The 20,346-nt window shown below is 30.5% G+C and overlaps 1 protein-coding gene across 1 annotated transcript in view; it reads left to right on the plus strand.

Annotated features, from left to right (window-relative positions):
* Nucleotides 1-20,346, plus strand: part of LOC113376743 (protein sidekick) — a 65,466-nt gene that overhangs the window by 20,627 nt on the left and 24,493 nt on the right. Inside the window, exons 2-3 of the mRNA XM_026616782.1 lie at nucleotides 18,424-18,519; nucleotides 19,862-20,038. Coding sequence (XP_026472567.1) covers nucleotides 18,424-18,519; nucleotides 19,862-20,038 — 273 coding nt within the window. The remainder of the gene's footprint in view (nucleotides 1-18,423; nucleotides 18,520-19,861; nucleotides 20,039-20,346) is intronic.

Consider the following 20,346-nt stretch of genomic DNA (forward strand, 5'->3'; position numbering starts at 1 on the left):
CAAATTGTTGTAAAATAAAATACAATAATGTTTTGCGACTCTGCAAGAACTTAAATGTGCATACTATATAAATGTCATTAGCCTAGGCAAGTAAAGTATGTTCTTGAAATAGAACGAATAACCCTCCTCACCGGGTGAACGATTCCGTGGACCCCGACTAGAATTGTGCGCTGCACGCTTTTAGTAAGGTAATTAAGAACTCGAAACGAAAACTTTCAGCCTTTCGGATAGTTAACCCTTTTTGAAAAATTCAGACCGATCACATTATTAATTGATTAATTATAAATTGTAAAAAGAAATATGATACATTTTATAGATATTTTATAGGTAATTCATTATTGTAAGAAGTAAAAAATGTGTGCCATGGTTTTTCCTGATTAAATGCGCCATCTTTTTTTTTTAAAGAGGGTCTATGAAAGTCGACCGATTTAAAAAAATTATAATTAGTGTTTCAACCAAAAGTCGTCATTTTTGACAACTTGGGGCAATTGTGTTTTCATTTTTTACTGCGGTCTTAGAAATGTTTTCACGGTTACGGTTTCAAAGTTTAAATGAACAAAATTAATAAAAATTAAATTTCATTAAAGCTCTACATTGGGTTGCACTTGAAAACTTATAATTTCCAAACAACGTGAAATTTTTCTTCAATTTTTTTTTCAGGACAGTTAAGGTTAATACTATCACTTTGTTTCGGCTCGACTTTGTTCCGGGACACCCTGTATATATGTATATATATATATATATATATATATATATATATACATATACGAGGTGTGTTCAAAAAGTACCCGGAATTACTAATAATTAAATTTCGCGGGTCTGGAGTGTCTGATTGTCAAAATTTTTTTTTTATTGTGTTGGTATACATGCCCCTAAAGTATGATGAAATTTTCAGCTATATTCACTGTTTACTTTGTCTGTGGTAGTCGCTAAGGTTCGACGTGTTTTTCTGAGCTCGGCGATTTTTACAATGGAAGAATTGAAAAAGTCAAAGAATTTGTATTAAATTTTGCGTAAAAAATGAAATAAAGTGTTGCAAAGTGCAAAAATTCACCAGATATGGCTCCGTGTGACTTTTTCCTATTCCCAAAGTTGAAGAGACCCATGAAAGGACGGCGGTTTTCCTCGATTGAAAAAAATCGCCGAGAGTGCTCAAGGACATATCAAAAAGTGAATATTAAGGGTGCTTCGAAAATTGGAAAAAACGCTGGCATAAGTGTATTATATCTGGGGGGGACTACTTTGAAGGGGACCACATTAATGTAGACGAATAAATTAATATTTTTTTGAAAAAACGAAAATTACGAAAACTTTTTGAACAGACCTCGTATATATGTATATATATGTTTTGTGGCAATATATGTGTATAAAATTAGAATAATTGTTCATACTAACGTAGAGTATAAACGCGTTTATGCTACACTAATCTATAAAGATTAATATTTTAGCAAATATTTACGTAGAAATTATGTTCGTGAATTTTTTATATGAACGTTTGCTTATCAAACGCCCATGAATTAATCTACTACTACATTTTATACATACTTTATGAATGGTAATGATTAGTCTTGATTTCACATGCAAATATCAAAGCTCAAATGCGGCACGACATACTTACCTGGGTCAAAAATAAACTTAGACTTTTTTAATAAATAACTTTTGTAATACAATGACTGGTTTATGTAAATGGTTTAAATTAAAATCTTGACTTTGATTTTATTTATCTGTATTATTGTACGATTCGTAGGTATCTATAGTAAGTGAAAATTTTTTTTTGTATTAAAAGGTAATTCTCTTGTTCTATTTACTCACTTTCAATCTGCAATGTGATGCGATTTTTTTTTATTATTATTATTTGAATAGCGATTAGAAATTGTGTCCTACAAGCTGTTGTGATGGTTTGACTTAACTAATTACGTCGGATTTGTAGTTGGAAACCCAAACGTTTGTTCTATCTCTATATGCTTTTATTATTTTGCAATAATATTTCCGAATAGTCATATTTTTTACTCACGGAGCAATGTCGTACAGGGGAATTTTTCACTTGGAAACATTGTGAAAACCAATATTACTATTGCTTAGTACTGATAGCACTATATCGAATTTGGAATTTATATATGTGAAAATTATGATCTTATTTATTAGCTGATTAGTTTTCGAAATTGTAGTTGTTGGTGTGAAAAGTTGATTATTTTCGAAAAGGCTCGTTAGTCGTTTTGGATATTATTTGAAGGCACAATGTAATACACCACCAGTTAATTATTGGTGTCATTAATAGAAGAAAGGCAGTTATTATTACCTCTACGTAAGATAACAGAACAAGTACTCGTGCTTAAGACATAGCGCCAAAGCCAGAAAATGAATCATCCAACTAGTAGAACGTATATGATTCATAATGTGGCGATAGCTTTTGATCGAAGTCACTTTCATTGACTAGAAACGTCCATAAAAATAACGTCATGCTATGATTTGTGGGCACAGCGGTGGCGTAATCGGTTCGGACGTAGCACCAACTAGTTCGATCGTTTGATTCCCGCCTCGGTCAAGCCCGACATTAGGCAGCATGATGTCAAATTCCTGCTTGGGGTTATAGATCTCAATGTACTTTCAAGTGAAAACCGCCTTTCGAGGGAATAGCTGCATATAAAAAATATATACTCGAAAATTATTAGATATGCGTATATAATATATTAATTTAACACAAAAATAAGATTGGTTGACCACTGGGTTGCCCTCTTGAACACAATATATCGGTTAGGTCAGCTTGAACAATATATCCTGGTTAGGTTGTACTTCAGAATAAGAGCTTATAGAACACGTAGTTCTGATTTCTGTTCAAATAAAACAAAAACACTATTATTTATAATTCAAAAATATGTATATTAAGAAACAAAACATACTACATATATGTATAGATAAAAGCAAACTAGTCGAGAGATTAATCACATATACCATAAAAATAGTAAAAGGAAATTTCATCACCATCATATTTGTTACATTTTTGTCTCACTATTGAGGATGGTAATTTGTACAATATATGATGCAGTTATTATGCAAATGCAACAAATCATAGAAATATTTTATTAGATACAATATGCGCGATATGGTAAGCAATATTATGATACAATTGATAGAATAATTATTGCATTTATAAAAATAATACTTTAGCTTTTAGCCTACATTTTTTCTTTTATATTAATAAAAATATTAAAATGTTATACTTATTGCGAATACATTTGAATTCTCAATTGCATTATATCATGCTGGTCTGGTCAGGTACATTTGTACGAATAATGCTTAATTCCAATTTTAACTAGTCGTGTGCGGCTTTGAAACATAACCAAATTGCTTAACTATAAAAAATATAATATTGTTAAAAATTTCCGGAGATTGTTCAGCTATTTTCCCCAGAATGAGTATCCTTACATACGTAAATATATAACACACACATACAATCATTATTTTCACTATATTATTTAGTTTATCATATTTTCGACTGTTTGTGATTTCAATTACTTGCTCTACGAGAAGAGAATGATATGTTCGCCAACCTCTAGGTGTACTTCGCGTATTTTCTGGCAAATTTTACGTGCACATCCCTAGAAGATTACTAATTCAAAGGATGTACCCATCTTACCAGAGATCACAGCTATAAAAAATCGTATAGTGTACATTCGGGTTTGACCATGCTATTTTTCACAAGGACACATTTCGTATTCTTGGTTTAGGATTTTGGGCAAAATAGTGCCCTCTCCCAGTCCCGATTACATGATTTTTTTAAACGACACGGGTAAACAATCAATGTGTAAGGGCATTTGTTTCCGCAACACAACATAAATTTCACGTTTATTTATGCATTTTTTGATTGTGAGTAAAATGCACTGACTAAATCATGCTATTCTTAGGTTTTTATTTGATTTTTTTTTTATTAAGAATTTTTCAAGTATTTTACCTCAGGATTGTATTGTATTGTACAACTTAATGCTAAACGACTCTTATTTTTGAGTTAATATATATATATATATATATATATATATATATATTATATAGTTATATCTGATAGTTTTTGAGTATATATTTTTCACATGCAGCTATCCCCTCGAAACTGCGCCAACTTTTGATGAAACTTTCCAACACACTTTCGTACATTTTTAAAGAGGGCATCTCAAAGTAGACCAATTTTTTAAATTTTAAGTTCATAGTTTATCAAAAAGTATCAATTCTTGAAAACTTGGAGCAATTATATTATTATTTTTGACTATAACACTAAAAACCGAACGAGTGTTGTTTATAGAAGACCTGGAAATTACGATATCTAATCTACAATTTTATAAGTGATACCTACCCGTAAAAATATTGAATATTCAATGCAACATCACTTTCGATAAGAACAGTGTTCCCTACGCACATTACGTTCGCCATGTGGAAATCCCACCCATGGAAATTGTGCAGTCCTCTGACATCCGCTGTGCTACATAATGGAATGTGATTGTTGCCAATTTTCTTTTTATGAATCGTATTTTATTCATGTTTATTGCACTTGCTTATACGTTCAGCTTGAAATTAATTATCTTATAATTAGCAATGACTTTTTTCTGTTATTTTATTATATAAACTGCACGCACTATAATTTATTAACTTCCATTAGGGTGAGTTATAGTAATCGCAAAAATCGAAAATGAAATTTTCTGTATATCTTCATGTTTTAGAGATCTGAATCGGAGGTTCCGGGTTCGATAGTCGCAGAAGTGATATTGCAGATGCAATATGTTTCGAAGGGAATATAGCCCTTTCCCGGGATTTCATTAAAAATTCATTGGAATTACAGAGACTGTAATGATGAAATTCAAGATTTATCAACAGCTGGGGGGGTGGGGCAGCGTACGTTTTGGTTACGTTTGCAATATTGCATTAACTTATTTATCTATTAATAAGTGAGACCCGCCATAAAATTTAAGTAATAAAATGCTGCTCATGAGATAAAAAGGTTGCTCATTCTTAATCTAACGGATATCAAGAGATCAATAGCCATTAAAAGAACTTGGCAATGCATATTATATCTAGCTGGAAAATGCCATATAAAGCTTTCAAAGAAATTATTAATTGATAAAATTGAATCATCAGCAAATAGAAAATTATACTGAAAGTTTCTAGGGAGGGACATGACCGTGTGACCATAACAATAACCTTTTTACTTAAAAATACTCTTTAAGTTAAAATAATAAAAAATAAAAGCTTATCATTACTATAAATTACTTTATTATTAGTAATAGTAGTCTTCAGATTTATTACCGCTTTACACTGTGAATATATTGTGTAACTTCAAGACAAATAAATCAAATAAAAAATGTAACCATTTTTTTCTATAAGATTTTGCAAAGTTAATAGCAAAAAAATAGTACTAAATAATTTTGAAATTATATGATCTGGAATTTAAAACGGAATACAATGTAATGAATTATTTTTCGGCGCTATTTTCGTAGCATCTTCTAAACTAAATGATATGCAGTAATTCGGTTACCCGTCTAGTGCATTGACCTATGAATACATAATATCTAATGAACGCGCATCTTTATTATTCAGTAACAAATAACTACATCGTCTTGGAATAGTTAGGGCCATGTGGTACTGCTTTTTGAGGTTTAAGCGCCAACCTGTGTTTGTATGACTGCATCTTTCCCTGACTCACCATTCTTGCTTTAAGTTGTTGAACGATCAGAATTATTTTTGACCGCCCAACCGCACTATAGACATTTTATAGCGTACTGAATGGAAGAGAGGTGTAGATTTATTGAATTGTTCATAAACTTTATATCGCATGCGTAAATGAACTTTAATCTACGTTTTCAGGTTTAAAAATCTTTAAAAATTGAAAACCTGGATCAGGAATTTCTGGTTCGATGCTGTTTCGAGGAGCCTCTTGTCAAGCAGTGGTGACAACGGGTTTCACTTGGAAATACAGAGAGCAATATGTTTCCAAGTGAAAATATCACTATTTCAAATATTGTAATAATTAAAATTGATTACAAAGAGATGCGACAACTATTTGGGTCATCAATAAAATATCGCAGTTATTAAGTATTAGTAGTTAGTAAAATAATCCTCACAATAGCTTATAGAATCCTCAAGTTCTGATCGTCGAAAAAAAAACTATTATATTGACTATAACTATTAATAGAATATTAAATAAATAAAACCGGTAGACTACCTTACTTACCAAAAACCAATGTGCTTTAGGTATAAAAAATTAGAATCAAGTATTTTTTAACCATCCAAACCGTTCAGCTATTATTCCCATGGCGTGACAGATTACAACATACGTACTCTATACGGCACTGGAAATTAAAACATAAAGTTCTATATTAAAATCAAAAATTTTTGTAATATTTACTAAATAAAATAATTACTAGTAATATTTAGTAAATAATATTTACTAAAGAAACAATAAAAAAATATTATTTTATTAGCTTCATATTCAGCAGTTTTTAAATACGAATTACCTGTAAGGGCATGTAGAGTTAGATTATAAACTAGACTAGTGGGGCGCATGGCCAAGAATTATTGTTTTTTTATAAACGATTAACATTTTTAAAAAAAATTTACTTCGAAAAAATTAGATTTTGGAGAAACTATAAATTTGACGAAAAATTACTTTTTTCCTAAAAAAAATTTTTTTGGAAAAAAATTTTTTTTTGAAAAATAAATTTTTTTTGGAAAAAAAAAGTTTTTTTTATTTTGACTTTATTTTTCAAAGCAATCGTGCTGCTTTAACTGCATAGAGACGAGATGTCAAAGCGCGTAAGCGCCGTGTTGCCGTCTAACGGATTGGTACGGAACCCATAGGAATGTAAACAAAATGTATACTTATTGTTAAAATCTCTATAAAATATCTGATAATTTGTTGTGCATATGTCTAATGATCATTTTTGACCGCCAAATGGCATTTTTTTTACTTATTTTTATTAGATCTCCGAAGCCGCTAGGCCTGCCTTTATAAAAATTTGATCAACTTTTTATCTTGTCAATACAAGTAAAATGTTTTTTGAATTATTAAAATCGGACGCTCCGTTCTCTTAAAAACAGAGTTACCATTTTCGGCACTTTTTGCTCCGTATCTTCGGAACCGCTAGACTTGCCTTCGCCAAAAACTAATTAGCACGTCTCCTTATCAGTACGAATCGAATGTTTTTTGAATTATTTAAATTGGTTGATCGGTGTTCCCGAAATCGTCGACGAAAATTTGTATCCGCACGCACACACACACACACACATACACACATACACACACGTACATCCATTTTTTTCTAAGGTAGGGTAGGGCGGGGCTAGTTGAGCATAGGGGCAAGTTGAGCAATCGAAATATCTCGAAAACTATTCACCGTCCGTTTAGGCATTATATGTGGAAAAGATAGAGGTTTGGGAGAAATAAACATCCCGCGATCGCTAGTGGCCGCTGGACAAATGAGTGAGGCTCACGGGCGTTTTGTTTATTTTGAGACCAAAAAGTAAAAAAGTAATTCATCACGAGTTTTCGTCTGGTTTAGTCAAATGTTATTTATTTTTGATCAGGTAAACGTTATTCTTCCATATAATTATAGTACTTTTAATATGCACAGAGATTCTGGGTATAATACTCACGGTTTTTTTATAAACTCACTTTTATTTTGAAATTCCGAGTTGGGGTTAGTTGAGCATAGTTGTTAAACTTGTTCTGTCACTAAGACAATTACCATTAACTTCCAGAAATTAATTATATTTTTAAAATTTAAGCTAAGTCTATTAGTAATAATATAAAGAAATAATGATTTTAAACAAAAATACTGAATATAATGGTAAAATAATTCCTAAGATACGATATTGTTTTGTTGATTCTACTTTTGGTTAATTATTCAAAGAAAATTACTATAAGTTTTGTTTTCTCTGTCAATAAAGACTATAAATATAGAACTGGTCATTAAAAACTTATTTTATTTCATCACTAATCGACATTGAACCTATAATTTCATTATACTTTCTTAGTGCTCAACTTGCCCCACCTATGGGGTACATTGAGCATACTTGACTTTTTGCATTTAAACAGCTGTAGCTTTTAAATTGTACTCATTACCAAAAATTAGTATTAACACTTTTGTTAAGCGATAAACAACAAATCCATTAAGTATACGGCAATTTATTGAGACTTTTCATTGAGAAGCTACATCCGTTTAAGTAAAAATTTGCTCAACTAGCCCCGCTCTACCCTATGCCAAAATATTCAGAAACCTTTGAAACGTAAAGATATATAAAAAATTTCATTTTCGATTTTTTTGCGATTACTATAACTTGCCCTACGGGAAAAAATACAGTGGACCTACGTACGTTTAAGAGTCAAAACGAAATCGTGATGAATCATAATAAAGCATTAAGGCTTAATGCTTAATGATTAAGCTTGTTCATCAATAATTCAGTAATAACCGTTTTCTCAAAAATTAAATTCACTAACTAACTTCTAACGAGTTCAAATAAATGCGCATTGATGAATTTTGCAATTTCATGTAAGTTATTAGATAGTACACATATATTGGTTATAACATCTGTATTGCTTTGGAACTTATCTAGAAATACACCTGCCTGCAAGAAAACGTTCAGACACCAGATTTTCATAAACAGGATATCTAATTATTCAAAGCTCGTGCTCAAAAGTATATGTTCACGGCAGTAAATATATGTAGTCAATGTTTATAAACATCTCTATTCATATTAACACGAACCCTATTTATGTTCCTTAGCGAACTCGGTTCGGATTCCTCTTTCCATCCGTTATACACATTCAAAATAGAAAAACGCACGGAAAATGTAAACATTTAAATTGAGGTCTAAACAATTCGAGGTGCACATGCGTTTGCAAGTGTAACAACAAAACTATCTATCGGTATTTGAAGTCGAGCTATTTCCGAAACTTAAACCAATAAAATTATATTTGATACCCTTATTTAGGTTTTCTTGGGGCGCGATTGTATATTGGCTCGGTTAATAGATGCAAAGAAGATATATGTTCTAACAATGTTTTGATATATAAAATTGAATAAAATGTATTAAATCTTCCACGATATAAAACTTTTTGAACATTCGAAACAAATAAATTTATTAACGTAAGTTATAGTGATTGCAAAAAAATCGAAAATGAAATTTTTTATATATCTTTACATTTCATAGGTTTCGCGCGTGCTTGTGTGTGTCCAAATTTTAACGTTTGCCAAAAATATGAAAACCATATGAAAACTTCTTTATTTGTTTTTTTTTTTACTTTTAAAAATGTGTATATTTTTCAATTATTTAAAAACAGGTTTTCAATTTAATTTTTGACAAAAATAATAATTTTATTTTAATGATACAGACACAAGGCCTGAAGCATATGTGAAACTGATTTTTGTTCGGATTTTTAACTATGTACTTACAAAGCGGAATAAAACATTTTTTGCTTAAAATGTGAATATTATATTGAAATATAGTAGTATAAATAGTACATTGTTAAATTGTCCAATTTTAATTTGTAATTCAACTAGATTTATATAACGTCTTGAATGTATGCTTACATATGCTTTAATATATTCATGTAACATTTGCGGCTGCATAACCCTTTGTTATCTGTATAATGTCGCCCTCATATAAGTTATGGTGGCGATGAATAAATAAATAATCCCTTAGCCTGATTTCAATACTTGATTAGCACATGCACCACATCTGGCAAATATTATGGTAGACAAAATTTGAACAGTTGTATTGAATCTGCAAAACCTAAAGTCTATTGTGCTTACCTAATGTAAATAGCACAATAAAGATAAAATATGTTATTTATCATCAAACCTTTATTAAGATCAAACTTATCTGTGATAACGTATATGATAAATTAAAAAAAATGTTATAGCGCCCTAATTATTCTAATTAGAAAGACTTCAATTGAATTATCATTTTTCTTCATATATTCTATTAATCAAACGTGTCAAAGGAGTTCATCATCAGTGATATTTTGTTTTTACGGCAAGTTGCATGAACTTTTTTGACTAATCAATGAAAATTGAAATTTAGCAATTTTTCAAATTTTGACAATCAAATTTTCAACTGTTTATTCCAAAAATTTGATTTTGCTAAAAACTAATCTAATTGATATCTTTCTAACAAACTTTTATTGTCTGTTATTGTATTAATTGATTTTAATTTATTTAACACATTTGATTATATTTCGTATTTCCTAAATATGTCCTGGCTTATCTTCCGCAGAAAAAGCACGATTGCTGATTAGTCGAACGGTTTTTAAGTTTTCAGAATTACTTGAAACGTCGAGAAAATAAGAATAGTAATGGGATTTTCTGGCGAAAACATAAACTTTTCTTTCGGGCAGTTAAAATGAAAACTAGAAATAACGTGAGATTTATATTATATAAAACAGATTTATATTATATAAAATATAAAATAAAGTATCAATCATTAAAATCAGTTTATCAATTCTAAGGAATTAAATATTGTATACGTACATTATATATACTCACTTCATTTGTGAGGGACTAAGAGTAAATAATTTATATTATGATGCAACAACTGTTATAATTAAAATACAAATGTATGCGCGAAACCTTCATTATAAACAATATGAAATTTCACAGAAGTTGATCTATTTTATACATATTTACAGTTTTTTCTTTCATGCATAGAATTCGTTCTTAATATAGGGCAGTGTTATTTATAATTCCTGTAACAGTTGCATTCACAGGTTACATTCATAACGGGATGAATTAAAATGAACAGAGGATCAATAATTAGTTTGAATTTAACGCCGCTTTGTTTCACTTTCATTAAAAACCATTTATGGTATGGTAACGTTTAAATATCTTGTGATCATTTTTTAATAATATTAGCTTATTTTGGTTTTAATGCGTAGTTTCGAGCGGATAATAAAGTACGATTATCTCTTAAACAAGTGAATATCGAATATTTTAACGATTTTTTTTTGTTAAGAAAGGGTGATGCGTAATCCGCCATCGTTGTCAACAGAATGACGCTGTCGCTGGACTACATCTTGTGTTAGCTTCAAGATTTATCACTATGAGTTAAAGTATTGAGCATTCTAGTCTTTTATTGTAATTTCTAGTTCATTAGAAGCACAATTTTTAAACACATATTCATTGTTAATCATAGAAATATCTTAAAACATCTGTTCAGTAGTGCAACTGAGCAGCACGCTGTTCCCGTATAGCAGGGACACTCCTGCGGAACATAGCGAAAGAGTTAATTTAACCTTAACCTTATTTAAGTTCGTGTTCGTTATGGCCGAATGTTGCTGACCAAAACACCAATAAACCCCCCTAATGCGCTTTTTTTTACATCGCTGTTGTTGTCTCTATTGGCGACCATGCAGTACAATTGCTAGTCAGTAAAACAGAAGCTGTTTCTCTCGCTTATAACAACCGTCCAATATCTTGGTATAAAAATATAGAGATAACAATAACGGATCAACCAAGTGTTCAGTATTTTTTTGGTTTCTAGCGCCCTTATTTAGTTTACAATGTCTGAAAGTAGTTTTTAAGTATACGTATTGATTTAGTTAGATTGAACGTTTTTTTTTCGTAACCTTTATAAAAACTTACGCCCTGGAATTTTTTGCACTGAATTACCTTTTAGCTTTGATACTAAATAACATAATGGTTGGATTTTAAAAATTAACTAACCTACTTCCCTGTAATCAAAATCAATTTAACGACGCTTAATTTATGTATTAGCTCTTTCCACTCGCGCATTGCAGAATTTATACGAAGCGGCGGCATCCGAGTGGAAAGGGTTAAGTTATATCATGGCCCTAGGAAAGCGAAATCGTCAGTTTTTTTTTCACCGCCGTTTGTTAAATGCACAATCTTCGACGTTATCGGGTCCGTACCGTACACTGTACGTACCATGAGCTGGTTCTCGAAAATCAAATAAGTATGAACATCTTAGAAAAATAAAATCTTAAAAATGAACAAAAAGCAGCGTATAAAATAAGAGTAAAGTGTAAATAGAAGTAAGAAAGTAAATAAAAAGAAGTAGATAAAAAAGCAACTTCACTAGAGATTCATAGCTGTTTTATTTCTGATAATGAATACTTCTGTTTGATTTGCCGCGACAGCTCCAGCGATCCGGGCGAATATCCACAGATTGGACACTGTGTGGTCTTTCCAAAAAATTACCCCGTGAAAAATTTGTTTCAAACAGAGGTTGTCTTTACTTTGTTTTGCAATATTACATTTCAGGAAACAGTGAGTCGGAGTAAGATATTTTTTAAAATTAATATTAACAAAATATTTTTCTGTGATGAACTGATATAACATTTACAGCGTTGATAAGAAAGACTTCTCATAATATGACAGCTACTCAAGTTGCAGTGGGAGATAATACACTTTAAATTACTCATTAATATTTATATTAGTCCTAAGTTAACCTGTTCCAGTGTTGTTCTACATAGACATCGCACGGCGCTGATGGCCTTTTGTTGCTATTTTGGCAAAATTAATGTCGTAAATGGTGCTATATATTCAAATTGCTTTCTGCATACCTTATTCACATAATGAAATATTGTTATAAACACGCATTAGACATGCATTTTAAGTAACATTAGCAGTACCGATACTCTAAACATAATGTAGCGAAGACCAATTTATTAAGTGGAAGAACTCATCGCAATTCGGACGTACTCTTTTAATTTGAGTTTATAATTTTCAATACGGCTATTAAAGATAAAACATATTGCTCCGATTTTTATATACTTTGCTTTGATAACTCGATTATAAATTTCAAAAAATATATTTATGTTAATACAGCAAATAGTTTTTACGATTGTTCTTGATATTTTATAATCATGATTTCCAACAAATACTAAATCCTAACACATTGTGGTGTGTTATAATCTGTAATGTTTCATATGTCGGTTAGATCAGGAACAGATGCGCGAATGTAGAACCCCGTTTATATTTCGATTTGAACCCCATTTTTAATATTGAAGCACATGCTTAATTTTAATCGACTTACTTTGAGGGAGCAATATGTAACATATTTTGCAATTTAGATCATAAAGTGCTTGTGTATTCAATTGCAATTTACAATCATAAATTTTATTCAATGTATAAGTATGTATCATGTTCTACAAATTTTAAGTACTTTAGATTTGATATTTAAATGTCTGGTTGTTTAAATTATATAAGCGAATCTATGCGGCTGCAATATCAGAATTACATTCCAATTTTATGTTGTCATCTCAGTGTTCAACATTTTTTTGAAAAAAAAAAAAAAATTATTTGGCCCCGCTTACTCTGAGCATTCAGCCACCTACAACATTTTTTATGTATTTACATTCTAATTTTTATGTCATTTTCAATATATACCCCATTCTATATTCTTCCTAATTTTTCTTCTTAATTCTAAATTATATAATGCTGAAAATTTAATCCAGTGTTTCCGAAATGCAGTATTTATTAACATTGTTTACAATATGTTCGATTTTTCTCATCTTGGAACAATCTGTCCTAAACGGTTTCATGAGATATTGTGCTAAAACTTCGTTTTTTAGGAGGTAGTCTAATGGTTGGGCTCTCTATATTTGAAATATTGTTATTATTCATTCAATTTTAACGATATATTTATGTGTTGTACCGAAACTTATTAACAACGTTGGTTTTCCTTAGGAGGCAACTCAACGGTCTTTCTATATTTGATTATTTTGTATTACTATGTATTTAATTCTTATATATTTTCAATTTGATACAGCAATTCTGGGAAAGCGTTATTTTCACTTTGAAACATGCTTTGGAAATATTTCTCGAGTTAAAAAATTTGCTAGTGGGATGTCTTCTTTGCTTCTTATTTTTATAATTTCTGTAACGACTCTCTCCTGTAATGAACGTAGTTCATACTATTATTAATAGTTTTATTTTATTAACCATTTAACTGTGTCGCTCACATTAAACTATTTTCACAATTAACAGTAGAAAATATTATTTAAATAGCTAAATCTTCCAAATCCTCTTAAATTCTTATTAGGCAGATGGTCCGATTTTGCCGTAAAATAAATCAATGTTATGGCAAGGCTATTTTACATTCCAGTTTTCATACAAAATGCTACTAAATACTGACAAAATGACATGTATTTGCTGTGCGATCAGGCGTTTTACTCATAAAATGCAACTTCACTTATATGTTATCAAGCCATATCTCAAAGATCAAAGTATGATAATATAGGTTTTTTGATATTTGTGCATTTTCTGGGTTAGGTTTTCTATCTAAAACGCCTGACTGCACAACAACCACATAGGATTTTGACAGTTTTTAGTACCACTTTATATGAAAACTGCTATATAACATTGTCTTGCCATAACTTTGGTCTATTTTTAATTTCTAATTTCTGCCATAACATTTGGCAGAATCGACTCCTAAGTGTATTATTTCTACAGTTTATGCAACATGTCCATGAAGTAAAACGCTACTTACAACTAATAACTTTATACAGTCATAACCTTAAAATATCCTAAACATCTTGACATTTCAATTTTTTTTTAACTTCCCGTTAATTTAAAGTAATCGCAAAAAAAATCGAAAATAAAAATTTTTATATATTCTTACGTTTTAGAAGTTTCTGAACATTTTTACATATCTTAGAAAAATGGATGTGTGTGTTTAGATACAAATTTTCGTCGACGATTTCGGGAACACGGATCAACAGATTTGAATGTTTCAAAAAACATTCGATTTCTATTGATAAGGAGACGTGCTGATAAGTTTTTGGCAAAGGCAGATGCAGCCGTTTCGAAGATACTGGGCAAAAATTGCCAAAAATAGCAATTCGTTTAAACATTTTTGTTCACTGTTTTGACCATGCGGTTCGAATGGACCAAAAATATGTTGTGACAAGATTGATTACAAATATGTGTAGAAGTTTGTGATCCACCGAGATGCTGCCGAACTATATTAAAAATTACACTTTCAGTTTGTTTATATTTTCGATGGACCAGATATGTTTAGATAATGGCTATATCAGACCGATTAAAAGATGATAAGTAGTTTAATTGTTGTATATTTGAATGAAATACTACGATATTAAGACTTATAAATGATATGTTGCCTAGTTGAAGTTTGAATTAGTACTGATGTTTGTTAGATGATATTTTAGATATTACTATTTTGAGAGTTGATTTAAGACTGATTTTAATTAGATGAAATTTTAGATATTACTAAATTATAAAGATTTTACAATTTAATATGATTTTTCTTATTGGTTTGTTTTTGTGGGTTCAAGCGACATCTCATTACATTTTTGACCAATCAGGTGTTTACCGATGATTCCATGGTACGTGGAATTCAATCGAGAACAGGTGATTAGGATTCTTAAAAAAATGGATTAATGATATGATGATAGATTTAGGGACAGGATGCATGACAATGAGAGGGATTATTTAATAGCTCTAAATTATATAATAAGGGATGAAGGTTTATTATAGCTATCCTGTATGAAGGTAATAAAATATAATATTATTCCGTTAGACCAGGGTTGAGTAAGGCGTTAACAATTTTACTTGTATTGACGAATCTAGCAGTTTTGGAGATCCAATGAAAAAAGTAGGCGGACAAAAATGATCATATCAGACATATGCACATCAAATTATCAGATATCTTATACAGGTGTTAAGAATAAGTACAAATTTTGTATACATTTCCTTGGGTTTCGGACTAATGTTCAATCGTTAATCTACGACGCTTACACGCTTCGATATTTCATATCTACTCAGCTAAAGCATCGCCATTAATTTCAAAATTCTTGAAAATCTAATTTTTTGAAGCTTTTTTGAAAATTTTAATCAGCGATTTGCTTTAAGGCACGAAGGCACGATGCCATGCTTCACTAGTTTAAATTACAATTAAAAGCAAATGGTCACTGTTTTATACGCATGACGAATATACTCGTCAATACACAAAATTATACCACTTCTTTAGAACGAGTATGTTCGTCAACCACAGTTAACTGATTAAAGGTGTAGCTAAAGATTCAACTGTATTTCTTTGGAGTCACATGTAACATAAGTGAGTATTTCTAACTAAGCGATTTCAGAACAAGACGAGCTAAAACGAAGCCACACGGTTTCATCGAACGCCGCCGCACCGTAATACATTGACCTCACACTTAACGCGAACTGCCCGACATCTTCTCACTAGTAACTTAACTACCTGGAAGACTGATTTAAAAGTTCATAAATTGTTACTATTGTTTTTGCATTTGTTACTTTGATAAGAGAGTGATTTGTTGTAATGTTTGGTATAAACAAATTTAATAAAATACTTTTTTAAGATTACGTATAGTTTGCTTAAAATTGTTTTGACCATGCCAATAACTGTTGCCTCATCCGAGAAGTCATTTTGCAATTCTAAAGATTATCATATGAAAATTTCTCTTTGTTTCTTCGAATGTTTTGAATGGTTATTCTTTTTTTAATTTCCACATTATATATTTTTTCATTAACTAGGCCTATATAATATATAGGTAACATATTACAGTAACAGGTAACAGTTACATATTATGTAAGATTAATATTTAAACATGTATTTTACTCTACTATTTATTTTTAGTGTACAGAATAAAAAGTTAGTCTTTGATATGGCCCTTTGCTAGACGTCGGCATATCTTGATATTAATGAATATCAATATATTATCATATAAAAGATTTTTTCTTTCTCTCGTCAATACACAAAGTTCTGCCACTTTTCCTTGACGAGTCTATTCGTCAATCACAGTTAATTTGTTAAATTAATTACATTATTTGTTTTCATTCATTTATTAGTAGGGCTCGCCCGTAGGTAAGCGGTTAAGAGCGACGGGACTTGTTTCAGAGGTCCCGGGTTCGATACCCACTTCGAGCAGCCTGTTGTCAGGCAGCAGTGACAACGATTTTCACTTGGAAATATAGATAGCAATATGTTTCCAAGTGAAAATAGCCCTTGCCCGGCATTGGTGCACCAATAAAAAGTCAACCCTATTAGATTAATTCTAATAACAAAAATCATCAAATATGGATGGATTAACCATTGGGTTACCATCTAAAAATACGAAGTAAAGGAGAAGTTTCAGCCCAACAGCTCATAGGACGTAAGGTTCTGATTGCTGTTAAAAATATAATAATAAAAAAAATCATTTATTAGTTATCATTTGTTAGTTATCATTTGTTTCATTACATTATTAGATATTATTTACAAATTCGATTGTGTTTTGAGATGCGAGTATATATATATATATATATATATATATATATATATATAAACAATTTACTTATATCGATTTAAAACTATTTTTTTTGCAAAGTATACGCAGCGCAACGCGTAAAATTCACTTCTTCGTATTCGCGCAAAATATTGTGTGAGAAAATTTAAACAATGCTATTTTTTGCGTAAAGGAAGATTCGGAAAAGGTTTGAAGGCAAATACGTATGGCAACAGTTGTCTATTGTATGTAACGTTAATTGGTAAAACATAATTAATATGTATATTTTAAATAAATTCAATACTCTATTATTTATATTCGCTATTTATTGCAAGGTTAAACACTATTCGTTTAAAGTGAGCTTTAGAACTTCAGCCAGAATTAAAATTAAAATGTGAATTAGTTTCGATATACGAAGAAAATTTAGTTTTTAATAAATTAATAATATTTTTTTCCAAAAGCAAATGTTTTGTCAGCACAAGCAGAAAGGTTTTTGTATCATTCAAATCGAATGCTTAGATCTCTCAAAAACTGGCATTTTTTGTACATTTAGCTCTATGTCTTTGAAATGGGTGGACCTACCTTTGCCAAAAACTAATCACCACTTCTCTCAGTCATTACAAATTGAATGTTTTTTTTTGGATCAGTCAAATCGGATACTCCGTTCTCTCAAAAACTCGATTTCTATTTCCTGCACTCTTTGATCCGTATCTTCGTAACGACTGGACTTGCCTTTGTCAAAAACTAATCAACACATCTCCCTATCAATAGGAATCGAATGTTTTTTGAACCATCCAAAATGATTGATCCGTGCACCCGAAAACGTAGACGAAAAATGCGGACACGCAAAACACGCACATTCACACACACACATCAATTTTTTCTGAGGTATGCCAAAATGTTCAGAAACCTCTCAAACCTGAAGATATGCAAAAAATTTCATTTTAGATTTTCGGCCCATTACTATAACACCCTACGGGAAGTTAATAATTAAAACTTATTTTGCGATTTCATTAATTCTCTCTAAGTATACCCTTCGTTAAGTTAGTGATTACCACTATACGCCATTTTGCATATTTGCTCTATATTGTAGTGCATAATATAAAACTATCTTTCTAAGTGGTAGTTTATTTGTGTGTTGCTGTATTGTACAAGACAATTATATATTACAGAATCATTGCAAGCTCCCCGTTTCACAACGCAGCCTTCAGCATCCAGCAACATTATCAGTGAAGGGCGAACAAAAATTCTGCAATGCCAGGCACTCGGTAAGTAAATGATATCATATGATTCGCTATTCCTACTATTTCAAATGTCTATTGAGTTCCGCATCGTGATCACAAAATGCCATTCGGTTTTGCATAATATCCTTAATAGCTCATTACAATATAGTTAGTCAAGTTGAAAGTTAGTTAGTTATATACGAAATAACTGTAGATTAGTCATATATTATAAAATTAAGTTAAACATAGTTTATAATTTATTGCAATCGCATATTTACAATTCTTACTATTACTGATGGATATATTAAAGAGACAAACTGTATCTATTTCACATTAATTGAATTCATCGATATTTAATTATTTTAAATTGACTTTAACTGGTCTACGGCGACATTCTTCTAACTGCAAACCGAATATAAGCAGTATTCGTTTAGCTGATAAACACTGTCCTTACATTTTGTTATTGATTAATGAAATAACTTCGTCTTGCTATATACTAATAACAATGATAATTTACTATAATTAATATGGTATAATTTACAGTGACTCTAAAATATATAAAAATTGACTTAATATTATCTAACAAAGTACAACGTAAAATCAAATCGAACTATGTAAAATATTAGAGTTCTAGGATATATATATATATATATATATATATATATATATATATATATACGCCAAAATATATTTATATATATGTATTATATTGGTCACGTACGTTAAGATTTTTGCAATTAACAATAAAATTGCAACTACCCATCAGGCATCTGAAAATTATGTATACGAATATGCTTATATGAAACAATACATAATGAATGAGAAATTTGTCGAATGCAAAATTTTAAAGGCGGGATAAAATAGTTTCTCACATTAATAATTTTAAAATTTTATTTTCAATTTCACGAAAAATAGATATAATATAACATCATAGATAAAAGAAGATTATAATATATAATCGTAATATTATATGTATATCATATAAAAATAATGATAATATTTGTTATTTTTAAAACATATTAAAATTATTTGGCATAAAGCCATATGTTGCGGTTTTGACATAATAAAATATCGTCACCTTATTATTGTGGCTCTAAAACCATATGATTTTTTATAGATATAGATGAATAATATAATATTTTTTGTTATATTTCCGTTTTCATGCTTTCATATTATTTTTGCATGTCTTACAAAAGATTAAGATAAAACAGATGTTTTTATAATAAGTATAATTTATTGAAAAAATTCTTGATACTTGCACCGATACGATAGTTTTCATTTCATTTAACCCATGTGATCCAAGAAATACACATGGCTTAGATTAGTTTTAATTCATTATCTCGAAGTTGTACTTTATTTGTATCTCAAATACTTTTTTCCGTTGCAGGTTATCCACAGCCGCGGTATCGATGGCTGCGAGACGGCCAACCTCTAGGAGACTTCAGCTCGGAGCCATTCTACAAAATATTGAACACGCGTCGTGAGGACGCAGGTTCTTATCAATGTGTGGCGAGCAACGATGTCGGCTCCATAATGAGTGAACGCATAGACTTCACCGTCGCCTGTGAGTATCTTATAAGGAGAACCCGCGCGTAGCTCGTCTCGGATTTTGATGAAACATGGCATAATGGTAGATTTAATGCCAAACTAACCGTGATAAAATATTAGAGGTCTATGAAAAGCGGTTTGATTATAAGTATCAATTAAAGTACGCGCAGCGTACATAGCTTGTAACGCTCTTCTCTTGAAATATGAAAATACATCTATGTATTTTCATATTTGAAGAGAAAAGCGTTGCAAGCTATGTACGCTGCTATACGCACATTAACTATAGTTATATGTGCTGCATAGTGCAATATTATGGAATATTTA

This window comes from Ctenocephalides felis, unplaced genomic scaffold (assembly GCF_003426905.1).
Source record: "Ctenocephalides felis isolate EL2017-DRISC unplaced genomic scaffold, ASM342690v1 CF-g0.4_SCAFFOLD_01886, whole genome shotgun sequence".
NCBI classification, from domain to species: Eukaryota; Metazoa; Arthropoda; class Insecta; order Siphonaptera; family Pulicidae; genus Ctenocephalides; species Ctenocephalides felis.